This window comes from Anneissia japonica, unplaced genomic scaffold, assembly GCF_011630105.1.
Source record: "Anneissia japonica isolate Jap-2015-1 unplaced genomic scaffold, ASM1163010v1 scaffold737_len1565949_cov176, whole genome shotgun sequence".
In the NCBI taxonomy this organism is placed as follows: Eukaryota; Metazoa; Echinodermata; class Crinoidea; order Comatulida; family Comatulidae; genus Anneissia; species Anneissia japonica.
The window spans coordinates 664,226-685,235 of NW_022741618.1; the positions used below are offsets into that span (position 1 = coordinate 664,226).

Consider the following 21,010-nt stretch of genomic DNA (forward strand, 5'->3'; position numbering starts at 1 on the left):
ACACATATTTCGAATAATTAAATATTAGGCCACGTAATCAAAATATTACAGCTCAATATGACTGTACCCAGTTCTTTTTAGGAAGATATTTATATTTTGAAATATCAATACGCTGTACAGGAAGTACTAAAGAGTGCTGGGATATTTAAAAAATGGCGACTACCATGAACGCGCACGGAATTACGAAACTTATACTATTACCCCGGTTTTGCCGTATTTCCCTTCAAAACTCAAACGCTTACAGGTAAAAATAGTATTCATTATTATTTGGTGAAACGTTCGTTTCCTGTGAAAATAATAAAAATTAAATAATTCGTTATTGGTTAGGCTAGGCCTAGGTAGGCATGCGTATTCTTTCTTACGCAATGTCTTTCTCATTTGCAAGATGCCCTTTTTTGACCTAGGCCTAGGTTAGGCCTACACGACTAAACGGTAAGTAAAATGTGGGTGAGAGTTTCACACAGAAGTTTTAACCAACGAAAGTGGGTGACACATTCGCTTAATAAAAGTCTACACGTTGATTAAGAATATTTTGAAAGCTTTTTGATGTTTTTAAATGAATATTCCATCCAATCATAATAATTGGGGGTGGTTGATTCAACAAGGTCCAACCAAGGAGGTATATTTTTATCCTTGATTCAACTTCATATGAAGATTGATGATTGTCCAGACCATGTATTAGAATGAAGTAAGCCATAGAAATAGACTTAGTCTATTTTTAGTTTATGTTAGACTAGGTTTATGTAGCATTGTCTTAAATAATGTTATTCATTAAATAATTTTATATTAAATGAATCTATCTTTTTGTGCAGACCAAGTTTCAGAATAACAAACAAGTTGTTTCATCATCTTTATGTCTATATGAGGCGTGACATGGTGAAATGGTTGTAGCACAGGCCAGTATTGAGTAAATGAGCTATAAAATATGGGAGCTCAAAAAAATTTCCAAAAAATCCAAATTTGTTTTTCAGTATAAATCAACAGTTATTGTCTTATGAATCATGTCCCAAAGTATTAGTTCTGGAAATGGTCAAGAAATTGTTTATTTAACGTGATTTAGTTAATTCTATTAAACAATATATGCACAAATAACTTTGGAATGCAATTACTAAAAATTATGTTTATCTTTACTCTAAGAGTGCTGTAAAATTACTCTCCAATAACTTAGACTTGAAATGTCCAATTTCAGTGAATGACTCCTCATTTTAAAGATTACATACTCAAGTATCTGAAAATACCAATAATAACTTTAATTTCAATTGTTGCAACAGCCATTTTGCCATAACATGCCTCATATGTTCTCATATATAGGCCTAACCTTGGGAGGAGCTGATGTGTAGTATATTTGATGAATATAAAATAGATAAGGCATGATTGAATTCGATGTTCTTTTCTCAACAGGATACAGAGCTTATCATCTGAGGCTCATGAAGAGAAACCTGCAGAAACAGTACAAAAAGAGGACAACACAAAGCCAGAGTTAAGTGAGAATGAGAAGAAGTTAGCAGAAGAAAAAGCTAAGCTTGAAAATGATCTGAAAGACACAATGGTAATATGATTCTTCGTATATTATTACTATAGACACATTCTTTTTGTAAATTTTGTGGGGAAAACGGCTAGGCCTAAAATGAAAAAAGTATCCTGACAGACTGATAGAATTTTTTTTATTTCAAAAAGCAGAAAAAAAAATCATAAAAGCACACAGAAAACAAAGACAAAAAACAACAGTTGACCATGGTAAAACACCCTAAAAAAAACAAAAAAAAAACACTTCCGAAATCAATCGGCCTATCCCAAAGCAACTTAAAAACCATCAACCCGAACACAGAAACTATTGTGCTCAAAAAATGTCCACCCATAATTTTACAGCAAAAAAAATGATAAAAACATCTTCAGTCATTGGAAGCATCCCCATCATTTTTATTTTAATTATCAGGTTTAAAAATCAGAGTACACAATCTCCCAACCCACCAACCCATATGCCCAAGCCTTGTTAATCTTTGTAGTAACTAAAAATCTGCTGGAAACTTTGCAATTATTTACATATCTTTTTACCAGTTTTAATACTTATTACCTTATTAGTATTTTTTTCTGGCTTTTAATGCGATTCCTTGTTTGATTTGGTGATTTTTTTCTTACTGTATTTTGATGGTGCCTTTTTTTTCCTTTAGTTTTGTGAACTGTATGGTTTTTTTTACCTTTTTGATGTTGCCCTTTGCCTTTTTGAATGGTTTTTTTTTAAAGTAGATTTTTCCTGTAATTTCCTGTTAAATGAGTTCCTTTGTACTATGAGCAGAGCATGAAATTAAAACAAACAAATGCAGAAATTTAATTATATTTTGCATTCAGTTCAGAAAGCCATTTTATCTTGATTGGTAGTCAGTCAAATACAGTAACGAATTTAATATACTGTATGATTTTCATTATAACTATGTGTGTCTCTTATAGCTTTAACCATTGTATGATAACTTCCCTATTATGCACTTTTATTCTAGGTTGCAACAACCTACAAGTCAATTAAATCATAGTTTCTTAATTTACAGGATAAGTATCGTAGAGCACTTGCAGAAGTTGAAAATACTCGAACAAGGTATCAGAAACAGCTTGACGATAGCAGACGATTCTCCATTCAAGATTTCTGCAAAGATTTATTAGAGGTTGCAGATATCTTGACAAAGGCTACAGAGAGTGTACCTAAAGAAAAAATAAACTCAAATCCACACTTGAAGGATCTTTTTCAGGGTGTTACCATGACAGAAACTCAATTACAAAAGGTAATTTAATACCCTATTCAGTGTTGTTTTTCTTACCTGTATACTGTAAAAACCTTGAATATTTTGAATGAACGACAGATGGTAGCATTTTGCGCGTTTGTTTGGGCGACATAAAAACTTATTTTGTCACCAGTTTATGACACAATTTCTATTAAATTTTCAGGTTTTTTCAAGAAACAAGCTCTTTAAAATTGATCCTGTAGGCGAGAAATTTGACCCAAACCAACACGAGGCATTATTTGAATCTGTTGTTGAGGGGAAGGAACCTGGAACTGTAGCTGTAGTAACCAAAGTTGGTTACAGATTACATGATAGAACAATACGTCCTGCTCTTGTAGGTGTCGCAAAGGCACCTTGACAGTAAATTCTTTCCTAACCAGTCATAGTTGTCAGATCCCAGAAACCACAATATAGGGAATTGCACCATCTCAGCTTCCCCATGGTTTGGGACTGAGGTACAATTTTTTTGGCCATTTTGACTCTCGAGAGTAAAATCTGAATGTAATATATAGTTTCTCTTTTTACTTTTAATTTCCAAAAAATTAGGGGCCTGGCCCGGGATTTATCAATCTCAGCTTAGCAAATGTCTTAAGTCAAAAAAGTTTGGATGTCCCTAAGCAGATATCTTGAGCTGATTTATCGAACTATCTTAGCAAAATCTTAGCTTAAAAATCGTCGTCTTAGATGGTTCATGAATAAAATCAACTTTTTAATTTTAAGCAATTTTTGAGTTAAATCAATATTGAAAAAATGGACTTAAGATGAATTTAAGCAGATTTCTAGTTTGATAAATCCGGCCCCAGTCCCCAGAATAATATGCATTATTTGCCATATATAATAAAGCAATGTCGTGTCAAATACGCAATGGAAGCTGAATGTACAGTATATTAACTACCATGTTGTCATATACCAAAAATCCGAAGTAAAGGGGTGGGGGTTCGATAGAGGGTAAAAACATTATATGGCTATGACACTCTAGCTAGTTTGATCAGGTAAATTTTTATTTATAGTCTAACAAAGCTAGCTAGCTGTCAATAAAATTATTTTGGACAAGGAGATGCTGCATGTTATTTTTCATTTACAATTGTTACAGATACACAAGACTAAAACTACTAGAATCAGTAAGCTCTTATATTTAATGCATCATGGCAATCTAATTTGGGAAGTAACAATTATTATATAATTATACACATTGTCATCATATAAACATCTGTGGGATCTACAATGAAATAATGGCATATTACAGAATACAGTTATGTGCATAGCTCTCATAGTCAAATAAAGATATATGGACTTACTGTACTGTTATCTTGTGTGTTCTTTTAATAATAGTGTAGTTTTATCCATCTAACATAAGATGCTCAGGGCGCTTGATATGTGGACTAGGAACACGATCATAGACTTTCTTCACCCCTAAGGGTCCCTTCGTGTCGGTGCTACCCGGTACCAGCAACTCTTGTCATACACCACAAGGGCTATCTGTTCCAGTACACTGGGGTATCCTCTTTATAGTGCACACTGGGCCTACAGTTTATAGCCCTTATCCGAGAAGACTTGATCTACCACCCCAGAACCATAGGCGAGCGTGTCGTTCTAACCAGCAGCGCCCCTGCTAACCGCTCGGCCATTTGACTCGCCTTTATTTGTTGAAATATTAAGGCTATTTTGGACAAGATCGCATATTCAATATTGGGATCTTTGGAGCATATTTGCGCAGCGGCTGCTTTTCAGCCTTGAGGTTAAATACGTCAATACACGTAGAACAAAAAAAGGAGTGAAATTTGAAATACCTTTCATCAGTACTTTAATTGTAATACCGAGTACACCAATACATTATTTCACACTAGTAGCGAGATATTGTTGGATGGAGTTTGTGACAATAACAAGTTTAAATATTGTGTGCATGAATTGAAAAATAATGTGCCAGTGAAAAATATTAAATTTTCATTTTATGGGAATCACCCAAAACATGGCAATTGTGCACCTTAAAATTATGCAAACAAAAAGTCAAATCAATATAGGCAGTGTTATAGGTACTTGGCATAATACTTCTACAATTGACATGGGTTTTATAAGACTTTCTCAGGTACTTCCATGATTTTGCATGTAAGGAACCCATAATTGGCTACAGAAATTTATTTTATAATTAAAGAATAATTGAAAGAGAAATTAATAAATCAATAGCACATATTATAAGCACCTTAATGAGTATCAATTTTGCACGAATATATATAATTTATCAAATGTTAGATACTATCCAACTAAAATGAATTTGTTGCATATGAGTGAAATCAGGAAAAATCTCAAAAATTTCAGTTCTCCATTTATCCAGACAGTTGTTTTCACTGATTAGCACATTTTACTACAAAAATCTTCAGTCAATTACCATCCAATTTGAGAATCTATGCAAAGAAAAAATGGTATTATGTGTCGTCTGATAATAAAATTTTTCCCCCAGTTTGCAATTGAAAAGTACTTACATATACAAATCAATGTATCAGAATTTTATTCATTACCTTAAATCAGACAGTATATCTTTAATGATAAAATCTCCGGCAGTTTTTTTTTTTTAGTTTTTAAAGAAATAAATTGATTGAGAGTTTCATTAATCACGATATTATTGTGCTGCTAGCTGATGTAATTTAAGTAGCTGTAAACAGGCAATGAAATACAGTATGTAATATGTTTTCATCACACTGAATTGCACATAGGTACACCCTCAGCTTGTCATTTTCTTAATTTTTCCCATTTGTGCAATTCGGTAGTTCCCAAGAACAATTTAATCTCCACAATGTACTAAGATAAGCCAGATTCTACTACAGTACTCTTACTACTGCTAGTAGTAGGCCACAGAACTTTATTTTGAAGGAATGAAATCAAACCTTTTGAAGCTTGGTTTCCATACAATCGCTATAGGCTATCACCGACAGCTTTTGGTGATGCTGATTGGTTGATCAAGTCGGAGGGCCTTCCCGATTTTAAGGAAACCATGCTTAAACGAGTGAAGCTCAATACATGTAGATGTATGCATGTGCATATTGCTTTGATGCTTTCTTCATCTGTTTTGGCAAAATATAAATATATCCACAGCCATTAAAAACAGGCTTCCATATGTGTATAACATTTGATATGTAGGATTAGAAAAAAAAAAACAAAACTAAAATTTATACTAAGTTTAGTAGCGTAATCCATATACTGTATACTAATATTTTCAAGATTAATGTAAATCCTCCAATAAGCACTGCGGCACTTATAAAATTCTTGGAGGCTTCGGTGCGGCGCTTATTGTTACCTATCTCGCGTATTCCTTTAGTTTGGTAAGCCTCACAGGCCCTACATCATCTTAAATAAATGTTTATAAAGATATTATGCTAGTAGTGTATTTTCATTGTGTTTATTTGAACGCTGTATACATTGGATTTACTATCCTGTTTCTCTAAGTGTTTCATTACACACAGGGCTATATTCACTCGCATAAGAGCAGCGCTTAGTGAAACAACTCACGGTTGGTGCAGCGCTTATTCAAAGATTTACAGTGCAGCTTAATTCTGTGTTAGTAGTATTTTGATATTACATCTAACAGATTTAAATATAGAGTGCATTTATTTTAATTTGTGACATTTTGTTTTAACGTGATACTGTAGTCCAACCATCATCATCTTGTCCACCATTATCATCTACACGTTTTTTCTCAAGGGGTGGACCCTCGTCTCGCCCTCTCCACTTGTCTCTTGGTGGGTCTAATGGTTCACGTGCACCACCTCGTCTCCATGGACCTTTTTCAGCTGGAGGTTCATCTCTGTTATATCGGTCTCTTTTCCACTCATCACGTGGACCATCGCGAGGACCATCGCTCCTTCGCCAACGGTCACGATCCTCTCTAGGCGGTGGACCATGATCATCCCTAGGTGGGCCTCTGTCACTTCTAAACCCATCACCTCTCGGTGGTGGGTCATCTCTCCTACGCCAAACATCGCGAGATCCACGGTCATCCGGTCCTCTATCATCGCGCATTGGGATACGACGTGGTCCTCTGTCGTCATACCGGTCACCACCTCGTGGTCCTCTGTCATCGTACCGGTCACCACCTCGTGGCCCTCGGTCGTCGTACCGACCACCACCTCGTGGTCCACGGTCATCGTATCGATCACCACCTCGTGGCCCACGGTCATCATATCGATCACCACCTCGTGGTCCTCTGTCTTCATACCTATCCCCACCTCGTGGTCCGTAATCTCTTGGCCTATCTCTCCATCCACCTCCGCGACTGGGCCCATCATCTCTACCTCCATAACGTTCTGGAGGTTCTCCACCTCTTCTCCAGCTTCCTCCATCATCTTCATCCCTACGACCACCCCGTTCATCTCTATCATGTTCATCTCTTCTTGGTGGTTCTCCATCTCTTTGATGGTCATCTCCATCTCTACGCCAGCTTGATCTTGATTCACTTTCTTCATCGTAATTTTCCCCTTTCCAAGAATCTTCCTTGGCTTTAACTCGCTCTCTCCAGCCGCCACCTCCTTCTCTTTGTTTTGGGCGCCATGCCATGTTCCTATACATACAAAAAACACTGCATTTAGGCACAACAATTATATACTGATTACCTGGCATTCAAAGCATTTAATATTTGTTATCCCTAATATATGTGAGAGATTGCCTGTGTGTAACTGATGATGATAGTGGACTAATGAAACCCATCTTGGACAGACAGTAAAGGCCATACTATTAAACATAGAGCTTAACAAATTATAAAGTTAAAAATTTTATATACTATTATAGTGGGGGAATAATAAGGTTGCTGCTTATTTTTTCATAAAATCTACATGATCCATAGTGGCAGTTGCGCCAACAAGCCAAAATAAAATTATATTTTAAATTTAAATTGTTATCAATGTGTGGCTAATTCACAAAGCAATGTAGAGTAAGTGTTGACTTACCTATTTGAGTCCTCAGCATCTGCTTCGCCACGCTTCCAAGGTTTATCGTCACCCTGTGATGGTGGGTCATAACGTCGGTTTCCCATAGACATCCTTTCCCTCTCCTCTCTTTCCTCAATTTCCTTTTCACTACAAAATTCAAAGACATTCATTTTAATTACAAATGTAAATAAAAAAATTTAAATTTTAAACTGGAGTCATTTCCTCAGCTCAATTTTCCTGTAGCTTGCATGTAATTTATACACATAATATACAAACAGAAATAATAGGCCTGACTAATTGAGCATTGTGATCCTTTTGATCATTCAATATTTCATATGAACTTCTGACACTTTAACATTGCATTATTTAGCATTAAGCAATGCGGTCTGTAACTGCGCATACCAAAGGTAGTAGTAGAACGTCATTGTAGACATACACTTTCTTACTGCTATTGTGTGCAAGCACCTATTATTCTGTGCACATAATGTCGACTGAAGTTTGGAGAATGTACCCTACATTAGTAGCCAATGATATTCTTCACAATACCGCATCTGTGAAGCACTGGGCAGACTGTGGGAACCACTGCCTTAACAATTAACCTAGTCACAACAATGCGTGGCAACAATACAAAAATCGTCTTACCGTGCACGTCTTATTTGATCTTGTTCCTGGAGTTTGGCCAACTTTTTTCGATATTCCTCCTCTTCCTTCTCTTGTTCTTCGCGCTCAAGCTCTCGCTCTGTGTAAATTGAAAAAGAAAGGAGTGAAGATTTTCCCGAACACAGTATTTATAGTCAACACCAGAAATTAATGATGGCCACTGGCACCTCAAGGTGGGCGGAAATGGCACTTTTATATTTACTTATGAATAAAATTTTCTTTTGTTGTTCATTTTTTTTTTCTATAATTTTGAAAAAAAATAAGGGGCCTGGGTTGGCTCGGCCCCTTGAATTCGCCTACTAACGATTATAAAATAAATAGATGTGAAAGAGGCTTATGGCAAGAATTTTAAAAAAATCTTGTAAACTGTATTGGTACTGAGAAAAAAAAAACTTTCCCAGTAATAAAGCAAAAAAAATCTACAATGAGAAGAAAAGCACTTAAACAATTGACTCAACCACTAAAATATTTCCAAGAATATGCAGGACGACAATTGTCATTCACATACTTCGTTTAGCTTCTTCATCACGAAGACGTTGCTCTTCTTCCTCTTTCTCCTTCAGCCATTTGGCACGGCGCTCCTCTTTACGATGCTGCTTACGCTCCATCAAACGTACTTTACGCTCTTCTGATAGCATTTCTTCAAATTTTTTCAGCTTCTCCTAAAAAAATATCAGTAAATATGTAAAAAATACCATACCATCTATAAAGACAGTACTTCAAATCTAATCAAAATGCAACTTTTGATCAGTTCTGTTGAACAAGATTGTTTCTCGACATATAATATAAAAGACAATCTATATATACAATGGACCTGGAGTGTCAATCAAATCTTAACAACTGATCAAGCAGAGCTGGGCAAAAATCAAGCAGAGCTGGGCAAAAAAATACATGCTGTCCCATAACTTTACTTTGGCTGCCAACGGTTAGCAGGCTCCGGATCTTGCTAACCGTTAGTTGCCATGTGTCCATACGAGAAAATCCCGATCCGGATACCAAAAATATGGTGATCGAATTACTGGCCAATAAGAAACTGGAAATTGTAAACGCGTACGTGTGATTGGTTGATGATAGAAATGTGCTCAACTCGCTAACCGAAAGCGCTTGATAACCGTTAGCGGTATTCGGATACTGCTGACGGTTAGCGCTAAGGGTTAGCTCCCGATCCGGATACTAGGGCTCTAGTGAGAACAAGGTTATAGTTGTTTTGTGGGACCCCAGCAACAATATCCAATGGGCGAGGCTTAGGAGAAAGGCCCAATTATGAACAAGTGCTAGGCCCATTATGAACAAGTGCTACTTCCTGCACTGGCAGATCTAGAGATACCCAAAAAGGGAGGGGGCCCCGCGAAATTTGGGCCAATCGAGACAGCACTACCCTAGGGGTCTGAGGGCATGCCCCGCAAATTTTTTATAGATGCCTGAAAATAACCTCTGAGGCATTTAGGGTGATCCATTATTTTTCTTTTCTTTTTTCTTTTACTTTCCAAAATTCAAGTGAATACAAAAATAAAAGACACAAAAAACACTGAAGCCGAACAGGTGTAGTCTGGGTTGGATTTATTCGGTGTATGCACCTAGGATAACCCACGAACACCGGGATACAATCTCCTACTCTTTTCCAAAGAGTGTACTGCGTTCTTTAACGAGCATATTAGCCATATTGCACACCATTGGATAAAACTTTTCACCTGACAGACAGTGTGCTATTGAAACTTCCATTTCAGCCCTCTAGCTGAAACACAATTGGGAATTGAACTGGGGACCATGAGATCTCCACAGTTTAGTCGTTGACAGTGGCTACCACATGTTTGGCCGACTGAGCTAAACTGCTATCTACAAGAAATAAACATACAAGTGAAAAGCTGCTTACTTTGTAGACCGAGGCACGTGCTTGCTTTAGCTTGCCCAGGAATTCATCACGGTCTTTCGCCATCCTGGAGAGCCTTGTCCAGCTTTCTTCAGCCTGCCTATGCTCTTCTTGGATCAAAGTGATCTAGAATTCAGTGAAAATATTCATGTCAACTTTACTTGTAATACAAACTACTGTGTCAGACCAGGTATCTATATATTTTTTTTTTAATATTTTTGTGTGTTAGTCCTGTAATGTAATGTAGTTTAGATTTACATAGTACTTCATATAGAAGTCTTAAAGTGCTTGAGGTGTGGACTAGCTCGGACAGTAACTTGCTTCTCCCCTAAGGGTCTCTTTATGTCTGAGCTACCTGGTAAACCAGAATCAGCTACTATTGTCTGTCCCCAACAGGGGATATATCAACCAATACACCGGGGTAACCCCTTACTCGTCACGAACAATGTACTGGGTTCTTTTAAGTACACACGAGCCAAATTGTGTACACTGGGCCTACGGTTTATAATCCTTATCAAACTTGTTCCACCATCAAATGCATAGGCGAGTGCGCCGTTCCAACCAGCGCCGATATTACGGCTGTAGTTTGCAACGCCCCTGCCTTAACCGCTCAGCCATCCAACTCGCCTCGCTAGGCATTACAATAAATCATACTTATTATCAAATGCCATCATCTATAAGGACCCTTTCTTGAAATAAGATTGTTTTAGGACACCTTTTGAGTGCTATCTTTGGTTCCTCTGTTTTTCATGTTATTTGTTCTAATATTTTAATGTTTTTGAATCAAAATATCTTTCTCCAGTTTTTATAGGCTTTTATCTCTATGTTAATATATTTATTGTTTCTGCATCTTTTGTTACTGTATTTTATCTGTATGTTAGGATATAGGAACCAAATAAATTCAAATCAAATCAAATAAAACTTTAAATTATAATCATTATCATTACTGTCATCAGCTTATCTTGACTGTTCATCATTATCAGATCATTATCAGTTGTTGACAAGATAATCATTAGATCATCAATTTCATCATTGTTACCATCATCAAATTTTAAATCAATGTATTTTTTTTACATACTCTTTGTTCTTCCTGTTGTTCCCACAATTCACGGTCCTTCACTTGACTTTCCGCATACTGTTCTTTCAAAAATGGTATTTCTACCTCACGTTTTGCACGTTCAAAGTAATCAACCTGAGCAGGAGAAAATATATTCATTATTAAGTTCAAAGTTCAAAGTAATTAATAAATTGATTCAATTCATACATTCTGAAGATGCAACAACTGAAGTAAAGAACATCAATATATCAAAAGCAAACCGATAAAGGAGGATGGAGGACTTCTCCACCGCAAGGTGCAAAAAAGTCACAGACAGAAGCATGGACGTTATACCTCCTTGGTAGAAGTAGGGAGGCATATTAAGCAATTATAGTCAGGTTTTGAGTACACTACAGGAAATGGAAGAAGAAGGAGCCATTATTTCCTGCAACAATTTTTGAAGGAAATAATGGCTCCTAAGGCTTCTATTTCCTATAGTGTATGAAAGTACTTGACTATAATTGCTTTATAAGTAGGTTGTGATGTCAATCATCTTTTTATGGCCCTTTAATCAAACTGCTCGTTGTAGAGCGTTTGATATATATATCATAAATCAAAGTGCTGGTTGCCGAGATCGGTTGCTCAGTGATCACTGTGCTTGTGCATATTATTTATGCTCCTAACAACGCTACCTGCTTTTACCTTATTACTATTTTTCCTAGGCCCCGGAAAAACATTTTCTACTTCTGGGATGTTTGCTGACAGCATGACCTGTGAACTAAAAGGCATGCTTGTTTCCAGGCTTGCTTATCTTACCTTCTTCTCTTGTGTTTTCAGTCGGTTCTGCAGCTCTTTCTTCTCTGCCTCCAACTGTTCAATCTGCTTGGCATAAATATCATCAACATCCAGAGATTCTAGCTCCTATTGTGAGAATAAGGACAAGTTATATACAACACTACTACAAAGTGGGGGAAAATGTAAAAGAACTAAGTTGCCTCAACAGAGATCCATTATTTCTGTTACTGTTCCACCAACTATCTTTCTGAAAACATAGGACCATCATTACCACTCATGATTTTGTTAGCGGGGGAGGGGGTAAGAAGTTTTAGTTGAATAGATATGCTAAGTGAATGTACAAGCATCAATGATAATATTTCAAGGTCACAAGAAAGAAACAGGAATAAAGATAGCATGGCATGGTAATGGTAAACAACAAAGTGATACGGATGATTTTATTAATGTCAATGTGTGTTCTAGGTCTGGGAACAATGGCAATAGGTGGTTTATTCAGATATTTTCCAGATATATTCATGAAGTAAATTTTAAATATATTTATATTAATTCGTTTTTTAATACAGGCATGCAAATAGTGGGATTTCTTAGGTCAGCCAAACTAACTGTATCAAAAACCATTAAAATTATTACGAAATTTATATGCTACAGGAGATCTCTTCCTCTGAATGGCACCAGGCCACTTTTGGCAGCCGTGGTTTTAATAGTTAACCCTCCTACGGAATATTACAGGCCTGTAATATAAGTTCATCACTGACCTCTTTGTTAAGTTTCTCAATAACCTTCTTTCCCAAAGCAGATTGCTTTAAGTTATCAAGTCGTTGTTGAGCTTGTTTCTTCTGAATCTCCTTCAGTTCATCTTTCTTCTTCTTCAGTGCACGCTCTTCAGCTTCTCGTTTCAACCGCTGCTCTTCCGCAGTGCGTTGCTTTTTCTGCTGCTCTTCAAATGCTTCCTGTTCTTGTTTTTCCTTTAAAAAAATGATTAAAGTTTAACTTGTGTAATCAACATTTAGATTTCTTCTGAATAATCTTCTACTTACATTTAGATGTTAATTGTGGTCAAACAAATGCTTATTTACATTACTAGATTTACTAAGTTACCGTAAAACCACTTTTTTTTTTTTGCGAACTTTGGATGGCTTCTTTTCGAGACGGGTTACTTTTTGAGGCTACTTTTGCAAAGTAAAGGTGGGGGGGGGGGCTTCTTTTCAAAATGAATGCTGTAATTTTGGGGAATTACTACTATAAAACAATAAATAGGGCCACTGTAACATCAGTCTGTATCATGAAGTGTATAAACCGGCATTAAATCACTCAAATGTATAAACTAAGCATGTTTTTAATTGTTATTTGTACAGTGTATGTACTGTACTATCTCGATTGGCTTTTTTTTCAAGGGTAATTTTGTAAACTAAAGAAGGGCCTTCAATTTGAGATGGGTTTCTTCTCAAGATAAAGCATATTGGGCTTCTATTCAAGGTTTTACAGTATGTCTGATCAGACATTACAAAATATGATCAAGATACCAAACTTACTCGCTGATTGCTGAGGCTTTCCAACTTTTCTTTACGGTCCTCGATGGTGTGGCGACGTGCCAGAATAAGTTCATGCTCTTTCCGACAACTGCGCACATAGTTTCGAATGATTTTCTGCTTCTGATCAAGAAGATCAGCCTACATTTTTTGTGGATACAAAATAATGATGTATAATCAACAATAGTTATACATTATAAACTAAATGATCTCATCCATACAACGAGAAAGTCTGTCACAGAGCACATGATAGTGTGGACAAAAAATTAGTCTGATCACTTCAATGTGCCCTTTGGCAAGTCACTTTATCTACACTACATCCTGCTACGCTGGTGTTAACTGGGTACGTAGGTTGGATCCTTGGATCGCAGCTGAAATACAAGCTCAGGGAGTGTGAAAGTTGCACATTCTAAATGGATTCTTGTGAATCCAGAAACCAGGAACCAAAACTTCTTGTAGTTATATAAATACATCATCATCATCATCATCATCTTTTAAAGTCTGGTTTCACCCACACACGAGGTTTAGATTGTTGAAATGCTGTACAGATAAGCTGTGGTTTGGAATTTAATCTTCAGAGGTTCTTCCTCACAAATTCCCAAAGTGACTTAAGTGTCAATGTCAAATTCTGTGATACGCCTTGGCCATACCTTAATGTCTTGATGCTTTATCAGCTGAAGGGATTTGTGGAGAGCTGACGACATCTCTGTGAGCTGGTTGCGGATCTGTTCTGCTGGCATCGGTTGAAGTGTTGGTCCTTCTGACGACTCTGTCGTGGACACGGACATATCCTTACCAAAGCTCAAAGACTGAGTGCCATGATCCATGCGGACCTTGAGGAGGAAAATAGAGTTATGATTGCATAATCTTGTTATGTAACTTGTCTGGATATAATATTTGGGTAACAGACACAGTATCTGCATTGAAGATGATGAATGGATAAAAACAGACTATTTCTCAGAACGTGAAACATAATCAAATGCAAAACTAGGCTTTTGTCATATCTCTGGCTTTCATGTTCATCATGGAAAGCTGTAAATGTTATATACTAATCATATATTTGTTTATTTTATTTTTTATTTAGGCACATTCATGCAACAAGGAATGCCAATAGCGAATATATCACTGTCTTACCTATGTGTGACAATCCCTTTCACACGACAAACATACATACACAATGCTCACTAAATCTCAATACAAGGCTTAGGGAGTGGAGTTGTTTTTGTTATGAAAACAATCCTGCAAAACTGACAGGAATTGAACCCAGGACCCTCGGACAGAAGTCAAGCATCTTAACAACCAAGCTATTAAACTCCACTCCAAGTAGATCATTCATTCATTTATTCACTTATTGGGAAAATTGCTTTAAGGTGATTTATTTTTGTGTTAGCATTAATTGTTAAAATTCAATTGACACTTAAACATGGACAGTCGAGTTAAAAAGAATTAAATAAATAAAATATACTCCATGCACTTACAGAGACGTCACCATTTCGAGCGGTATCCACTATGATCTTCTCCAGCTGAAACGGAGTTGCGAATGACACCAACGTGCAAAGCCGCTTAAACTGAATCGTTTGGTATACTTGACAAACTTGCTTCAGAAGGCGAACGATAGCGTTGGTCTCCAGGAACGGCACATACTGCAAGAAGTCTGCCTCATTGCCTTCGCGCAGGTAGTCAAAAATCTCGACAACACGGTTACACAGCTTCAACGGGTGAAACTGTACCTCCATGTAGTTGAACAGGTTAGCAAGTTGTGGGTGAACAAATTGCACCACATTGTATTTTACCTATCCAAGATAATAAGAAATATTGTATCTAAAACAGGGATGGACATAAAAACGGGTTGTAGGGCCAAAGCAAATTTTTGATTCACCAACGAGTATGCTCCCAAAAACCTTTATGCACTGCTTTTAAACTGCTTGTGCTCAGTTTTAATATTACTTTTTATAGATGATCGGTGTTGGGCTGTACAAAACAAGGTGCTTTTCTAGCCACATAGGGATTTTAATTTATTTTTTTGCGATCCACAATAAAATCACCGTTGGGCCGGACTTTGCAAACCTGTGATCTAAAACAAGCCAAAGTAACACACAAATGTAATATGCATTCAATAAATGAAAAATTTAAATTTGTATATTAAAAAACTCCAAATTAAATCAAATATAATAAAAATATACTGTAGTGTGAGCGACTGATCCGGTAGTTGCATTTCAGGCTGTATTAATATAAATAAATAATGAGGTATGCTTCTCAGAACATGAAAGATAATCAAACTTTAAAAGCTATGCTTCAGTCATATCTCTGGCTTTAGTGTTCATCATGGAAGGCATTACACTTACAGAATATGTTTGACACTGGTTGGCTTAGAAACAGTAAGTGTAAACATATACAGTCCTTGCTGATGGAAATTTGGCTTAGGCCACTTAGAACCCAGGAAGGCAGCAGTTAACATTTATTATAGTCGGAGATTACGGAAGACGATCCTCTACTCATCTTTAACAGTTTACCAAGTTCACGTTTGTGCACATTGTATGTACAGCTAAACGTCCCATTCGAGGGACGAGGTTATCAGAGGAACAGTCTTATCCAAGAAGACAAGCAAGAATGGAAGCCCTGATCTTGCAGGAAAGTCCAATTCCCTACAACTGCGGTATCTCGCCCTTTTATTTATTCATCTGATAATTAAATTCTGAATATTTCAATAACTTTTCCAAATTTTGTTTCACATGTTTACAAATATAATAAATTAAAAATAACTTTGAATTTATTCATTTAGTAAAATTGCAATTATCCACTGGATTGAATATTTCAACTGCCACTTTCTAACAAGGTGACAAAATATTCATTTTGATCATATAAATTATAGAACATGATCTATTCAGTGATTATTGTCCTTTCAGGAGTCCAGGGAGGGGTTCTAGCAATCAATAAATATTATATTCATGGGTGTTTATAATAATCATTTATTTGTTATATGAAATTAATTTTTCAGAAAAAATCTTATAATTAACTTTCAATAAACAGATAAACAAGTTATGTAATATGCTAACCCATCATTTCCTTACCAAATCCTTGATAAGCTGAACTCTAGTTGGTGGGTTCTGCAATCCCAAGAGATTTGCCAATTTACGTTGGTTCTCCATGGCTGTGTTTCCCATGTCCAGCATGTTCCCAATGTCATTCCGAGGTGGAGAAATTGGGATCGTCAGGGTTGCCAATAGAACACGGGAAGCCATCCTGATGAAAAAAGAAGATTAACTTGCATAATGGTATCCTCGTTTCAATCCACATTACAATGTCATGTAATGTTTTACAATTCCCATAGAGCTAAATATAGAAGAATTTGGGACATCGAGTGTACACATTAATCCTGCTTTGCCTACAGGGATTTATGACCACCAACAAACTGGGAAACTTTTAATAGTAAATATCCGGAAGTGACATTATGACATTCCGTATTTGTTTAGGTAATCTGTAATTGGTTGACTACACAACTAATTGGTTCAGCACTAACAACAAAATGTGCGGAGGTTTGCCTCATCCAAAAACAACTTTACTTCATACTCATTGTAGCACTGTTAATTCTAGGGCACACAATTATGTTTGTTGTTGCATTTGCTGTTATTTTTCATTGCATTGAAAACCCTGCCTCATTGATTGCTGTGTTATGTCCGTGACTTAGTTACACATCATCGTAGGCAAAGTGGTTGATAGATACACAGAATTTTATATACACATTTTTGTACACAAATATTCTTATCAAAAGAAGTGATGGAAAAAGAATTAAACTAATAATATTTATAATAGGTGATAACCCAAAACACTTAACACTCGAGTCTGCAATCTACACTCAACAGAATATAATACTTAAAAAAACCAGTTTTCCTCATCGTACCTCTGCGTTTCCTCTGGGGTGAGGTTCTTGCGCTGTTCCCTGGACAACTGCAGCAAACGGTGCAGAGCGCAGGCATGGAATAACGCATTACCAGACTTCCAAAACACAAGTCCTAGTTTCTGATAGTAGTTTGCCATCATCTGGGGCTTTGGAGGTTTCTTGGACAAACCCATTAGGCTGTGAATGTCTTCAACTGCCTTGTAGGCTTCCTATAAGAACAAAATTGGTTACATTATTTCAAATAAGTTGCAGAAATAGCTGTGCTTGTTATAGCACTCTACAATTCTGTTTCTGAAAATGGGTATATGATGGTCTATGTCTTCAACTGCCCTGTAGGCTTCCTATAAGAACAACTTAGTAACATTATTCCAAAGTAGTTGTGGAAATATCTGTGATTCTGATGGCACTCCACAATTCTGTTTCTGAAAATGGGTATGATGGTTTGTGCCTTCAACTTCCTTGCAGGCTTCCCATGACAACAATTTAGGAATATTATTACAAAGTAAGTTGTGGAAATATCTGTGCTTGTGATAACACTCAACAATTCTGTGCCTGAAAATGTCTATGATGGTTCAACAGTGTGCTTGAGGGGTTAAATGGTCTTCACTGGTTTAGTGGTGATTTACGGTACTATTTTGAGGGTTCAGTGGTATTTTTACGGTTTATTGGTATTTAATGGTTTAGTGGTAATTGATGAACTAGTGTCATGTGATGGTACTATGGAATCTTATGGTACCATGGTACTGAGCAGTTTATGGTTTAGTGGTATTTCGAGGGTTTAGTGGCATCTTAATGGTTTAGTAGTACTTGATGACCTAGTGTCATTTGATAGTACTGTGAAATCTGATGGTATCATGGTACCGGATAGTTCATGGTTTTGTGGTATCTTTATGTTATAGTGGTATTCAATGATATAAGAGGTACTTGATAAACTAGTGTCATGTGATACTGGTACAAGTAGCCATCTTTCCAAGACATTTGGCAGACATTGACTTGACATTGTCATTAACAGGACACTGCTGTGGAATCTGGTGGTATCATGGTACTGAATAGTTTTGGTTTAGTGGTATTTTAAGTACTAGTATTAGTATTTTAAGTAATTAATAGTCTAACATGATGGTATTTTATGGCAAATGCAATAAGAGGGCTCACCTGCCAGAGTTCCATGCTGATGGCGGTTTCCAGCTGCATCAGCCTGGTTTCCATGTTAAGTTGCTGGCTCGTCTCATTATTCAAATTGATGGCGGTCTGCTGATTGTGATGCTTTTGTACCAATCCCAAATGAGAACGCAACTGTTAAACAAGAAGAAAAAACAATGTTAAATCTTTACAATGAAAGTACCTCACATAAAACCAACAACGGATAAATAATATACAAGGAAAAGTCTATTTTGTTATTTGGGTTTTTTATATGAAATCAACATTATTGGTGGGTGGCGGGTTGGCTAAACAGGATATAAAAAAGTCTTGCCTAATAGACAAGAAAAACAAAATTATGTAAAGGTGGATCATCCATTATTTTCATGAGTAAGCTAAACATCCATTAATGCTCTGTCCATATTATCAAATTTTCTTTGATTAAAAAAACTGTTCCATGCCCATATATAGTCATGATGTGCCTATATATGTTCATGATGTGATGTCATCATGACAATATTTAGGCATCTCCCATTTTTTGTCAAATAAAAATTTGATAATCTGGACAGGTCATAAGGGTACTATTTTAATGAAAATCTCGAAAGAGACAACAATCAACAATGTACAATGTAAACTTATGGGGGGGAGAAAATCACAGGAATGAGAATGTTTTGTACTCTTGAAAAAAATCTATGAATACTGAAATTACATAGGCCTAGGCTGACGACTGCCAGTGTGGCGTGTACACGACTTAATGGACCACAGCTTGTAAACCAAGATGGTCATATATTTGTATTGCAACCCTTGGCACAAAAATCAATAAAACAAAAAAATTAAAAAAACAAAAAAAATATCTTACGTTGTCGCACAGCTTGCGAAATTCAGTTTTCCTGCTGTATTTGGCACAGAACTTGAAAGCTACAAAGTACAGATAATTTTCAGTCAATATAAGCATAGTAGTAGTAGTAGTAGTAGTAGTAGTAGCAGTAGTGTCTTTAATCAGTGGTGTATCTAGGGAAGTGTATCACCTTGTTTTGTGAGCTGCAACCCCTTACTCATTATCAAGCCCCTCCCCACTTCACCTTTTGTTGGTCTCCCACCCATCAGTCCCCCATTTCTCCTAGATACACAACAGGTTTTAACATTAATCTAGACACTTTCAATGACAGTACAATCTGTACTAAAGACGTAACTCAATAGTACATAACACCTTGAAAAAAAAAACAAAAAAAACAAGTTCTTAATGGAAAAATCCATTGGAGCTTACCAAATTGTCTTCATAGCCAAGTTGGTAGCGCATATTTTTGTAGTTTTGTAAATTTTTTTATATTGGTTTAATTTCAATTACCTATTACCACTATGATTCTATTTTGTAAGAATTTTAGATATTAAGTGAAGTTGTCCTTGTGAAGCACCTTGATCATGTTGGAAAGGCGCTATATAAATCATATTATCATTATTAAATCATGCAGACCAACAGATGTAAAGTAAATCTTCGCCAAGCCACAGGGCTCATAGGGGCTGGAGCTTAACCCAGGTTCTGTAGCATGCAACGGATGAGAGTGATACCTCCCCTGGGTTGGATGCTAGTCCACGGCAGGTTACACCCAGCAATTTGTTGGTACCCATTGATAGCTGGGAAGACTGAAGCAATGTAGAGAGAGTGCCTTGCTCAAGGCCACAAGTGAAGGATTGAAACCCAGACCTCGAGATTGGGAAACTGAAATCATTCAACTACACCAAACTGCTTCCACTGACCAATGCAGAATTGAGATGGGTAGCTTAAAGAACTCCTACAATCTCAAACAAGCTCAACTAGGCTGAATTTCTTACCATTCTGTGCAATGATATGATACAGCTGCTCAACTTTGGTGTTATTACGCAAAAGATCCAGACATTGGCGGTAGGATTCCCATAGGAACTTGACCCAAGGCGTCAACATGACACGGTCAGTACGTGCTTGCGTGTCTTCTCCACTGACCGCACTCAGTAACAAGCTGCAAAGAAAGGAAATGTTTTAATAAGATAAAAAAGTGATTTCAATCATTTCCCAAGGCAGGATGCATGACAAATGATACTGAGAATTATTTTATACAAATAATTTATTATGTCTTTTATATATAATATCAAGGGATATGATCATGTTATACAACATTTGTCTTCTAATATACTGTAGAGAAGACACGCAAGCACGTACTGACCGTGTCATGTTGACGCCTTGGGTCAAGTTCCTAATATTATATTACATTATATTATTGTTATTATTATGTTGTAATGATGTTGTTTGTACTGTTTTTTGATTTTATTAAAGAGGGCCCCTGAATATCAGTTAACCTACTGGGCTAAACTGGAAGGGTTACCCTCTTTAAAGATGGTTGAAATAAAAAAA

General features: G+C 36.5%; 2 protein-coding genes across 2 annotated transcripts in view; one reads left to right on the plus strand and one right to left on the minus strand.

Annotated features, from left to right (window-relative positions):
- Positions 1 to 112: 112 nt before the first annotated feature.
- On the plus strand, positions 113 to 4,139 carry LOC117118825 (grpE protein homolog 1, mitochondrial-like). Its single transcript, XM_033263540.1, has 4 exons — positions 113 to 244; positions 1,402 to 1,549; positions 2,544 to 2,774; positions 2,938 to 4,139. The coding sequence occupies exons 1-4, from the start codon at positions 153 to 155 to the stop codon at positions 3,130 to 3,132; spliced, it is 666 nt and encodes a 221-aa protein (XP_033119431.1). The 5' UTR covers positions 113 to 152; the 3' UTR covers positions 3,133 to 4,139.
- Positions 4,140 to 4,554: 415 nt separating this feature from the next.
- LOC117118822 (eukaryotic translation initiation factor 3 subunit A-like) overlaps positions 4,555 to 21,010 on the minus strand; it is a 20,251-nt gene continuing 3,795 nt past the window's right edge. Inside the window, exons 4-19 of the mRNA XM_033263535.1 lie at positions 20,455 to 20,618; positions 19,481 to 19,539; positions 18,637 to 18,777; positions 17,485 to 17,693; positions 16,655 to 16,826; positions 15,062 to 15,376; positions 14,234 to 14,416; positions 13,587 to 13,724; positions 12,810 to 13,019; positions 12,076 to 12,180; positions 11,302 to 11,415; positions 10,227 to 10,349; positions 8,862 to 9,015; positions 8,336 to 8,432; positions 7,712 to 7,840; positions 4,555 to 7,326 (exon numbers count right to left, since the gene is read on the minus strand). Coding sequence (XP_033119426.1) covers positions 6,402 to 7,326; positions 7,712 to 7,840; positions 8,336 to 8,432; positions 8,862 to 9,015; positions 10,227 to 10,349; positions 11,302 to 11,415; positions 12,076 to 12,180; positions 12,810 to 13,019; positions 13,587 to 13,724; positions 14,234 to 14,416; positions 15,062 to 15,376; positions 16,655 to 16,826; positions 17,485 to 17,693; positions 18,637 to 18,777; positions 19,481 to 19,539; positions 20,455 to 20,618 — 3,238 coding nt within the window. The 3' untranslated portion in view covers positions 4,555 to 6,401. The remainder of the gene's footprint in view (positions 7,327 to 7,711; positions 7,841 to 8,335; positions 8,433 to 8,861; positions 9,016 to 10,226; positions 10,350 to 11,301; positions 11,416 to 12,075; positions 12,181 to 12,809; positions 13,020 to 13,586; positions 13,725 to 14,233; positions 14,417 to 15,061; positions 15,377 to 16,654; positions 16,827 to 17,484; positions 17,694 to 18,636; positions 18,778 to 19,480; positions 19,540 to 20,454; positions 20,619 to 21,010) is intronic.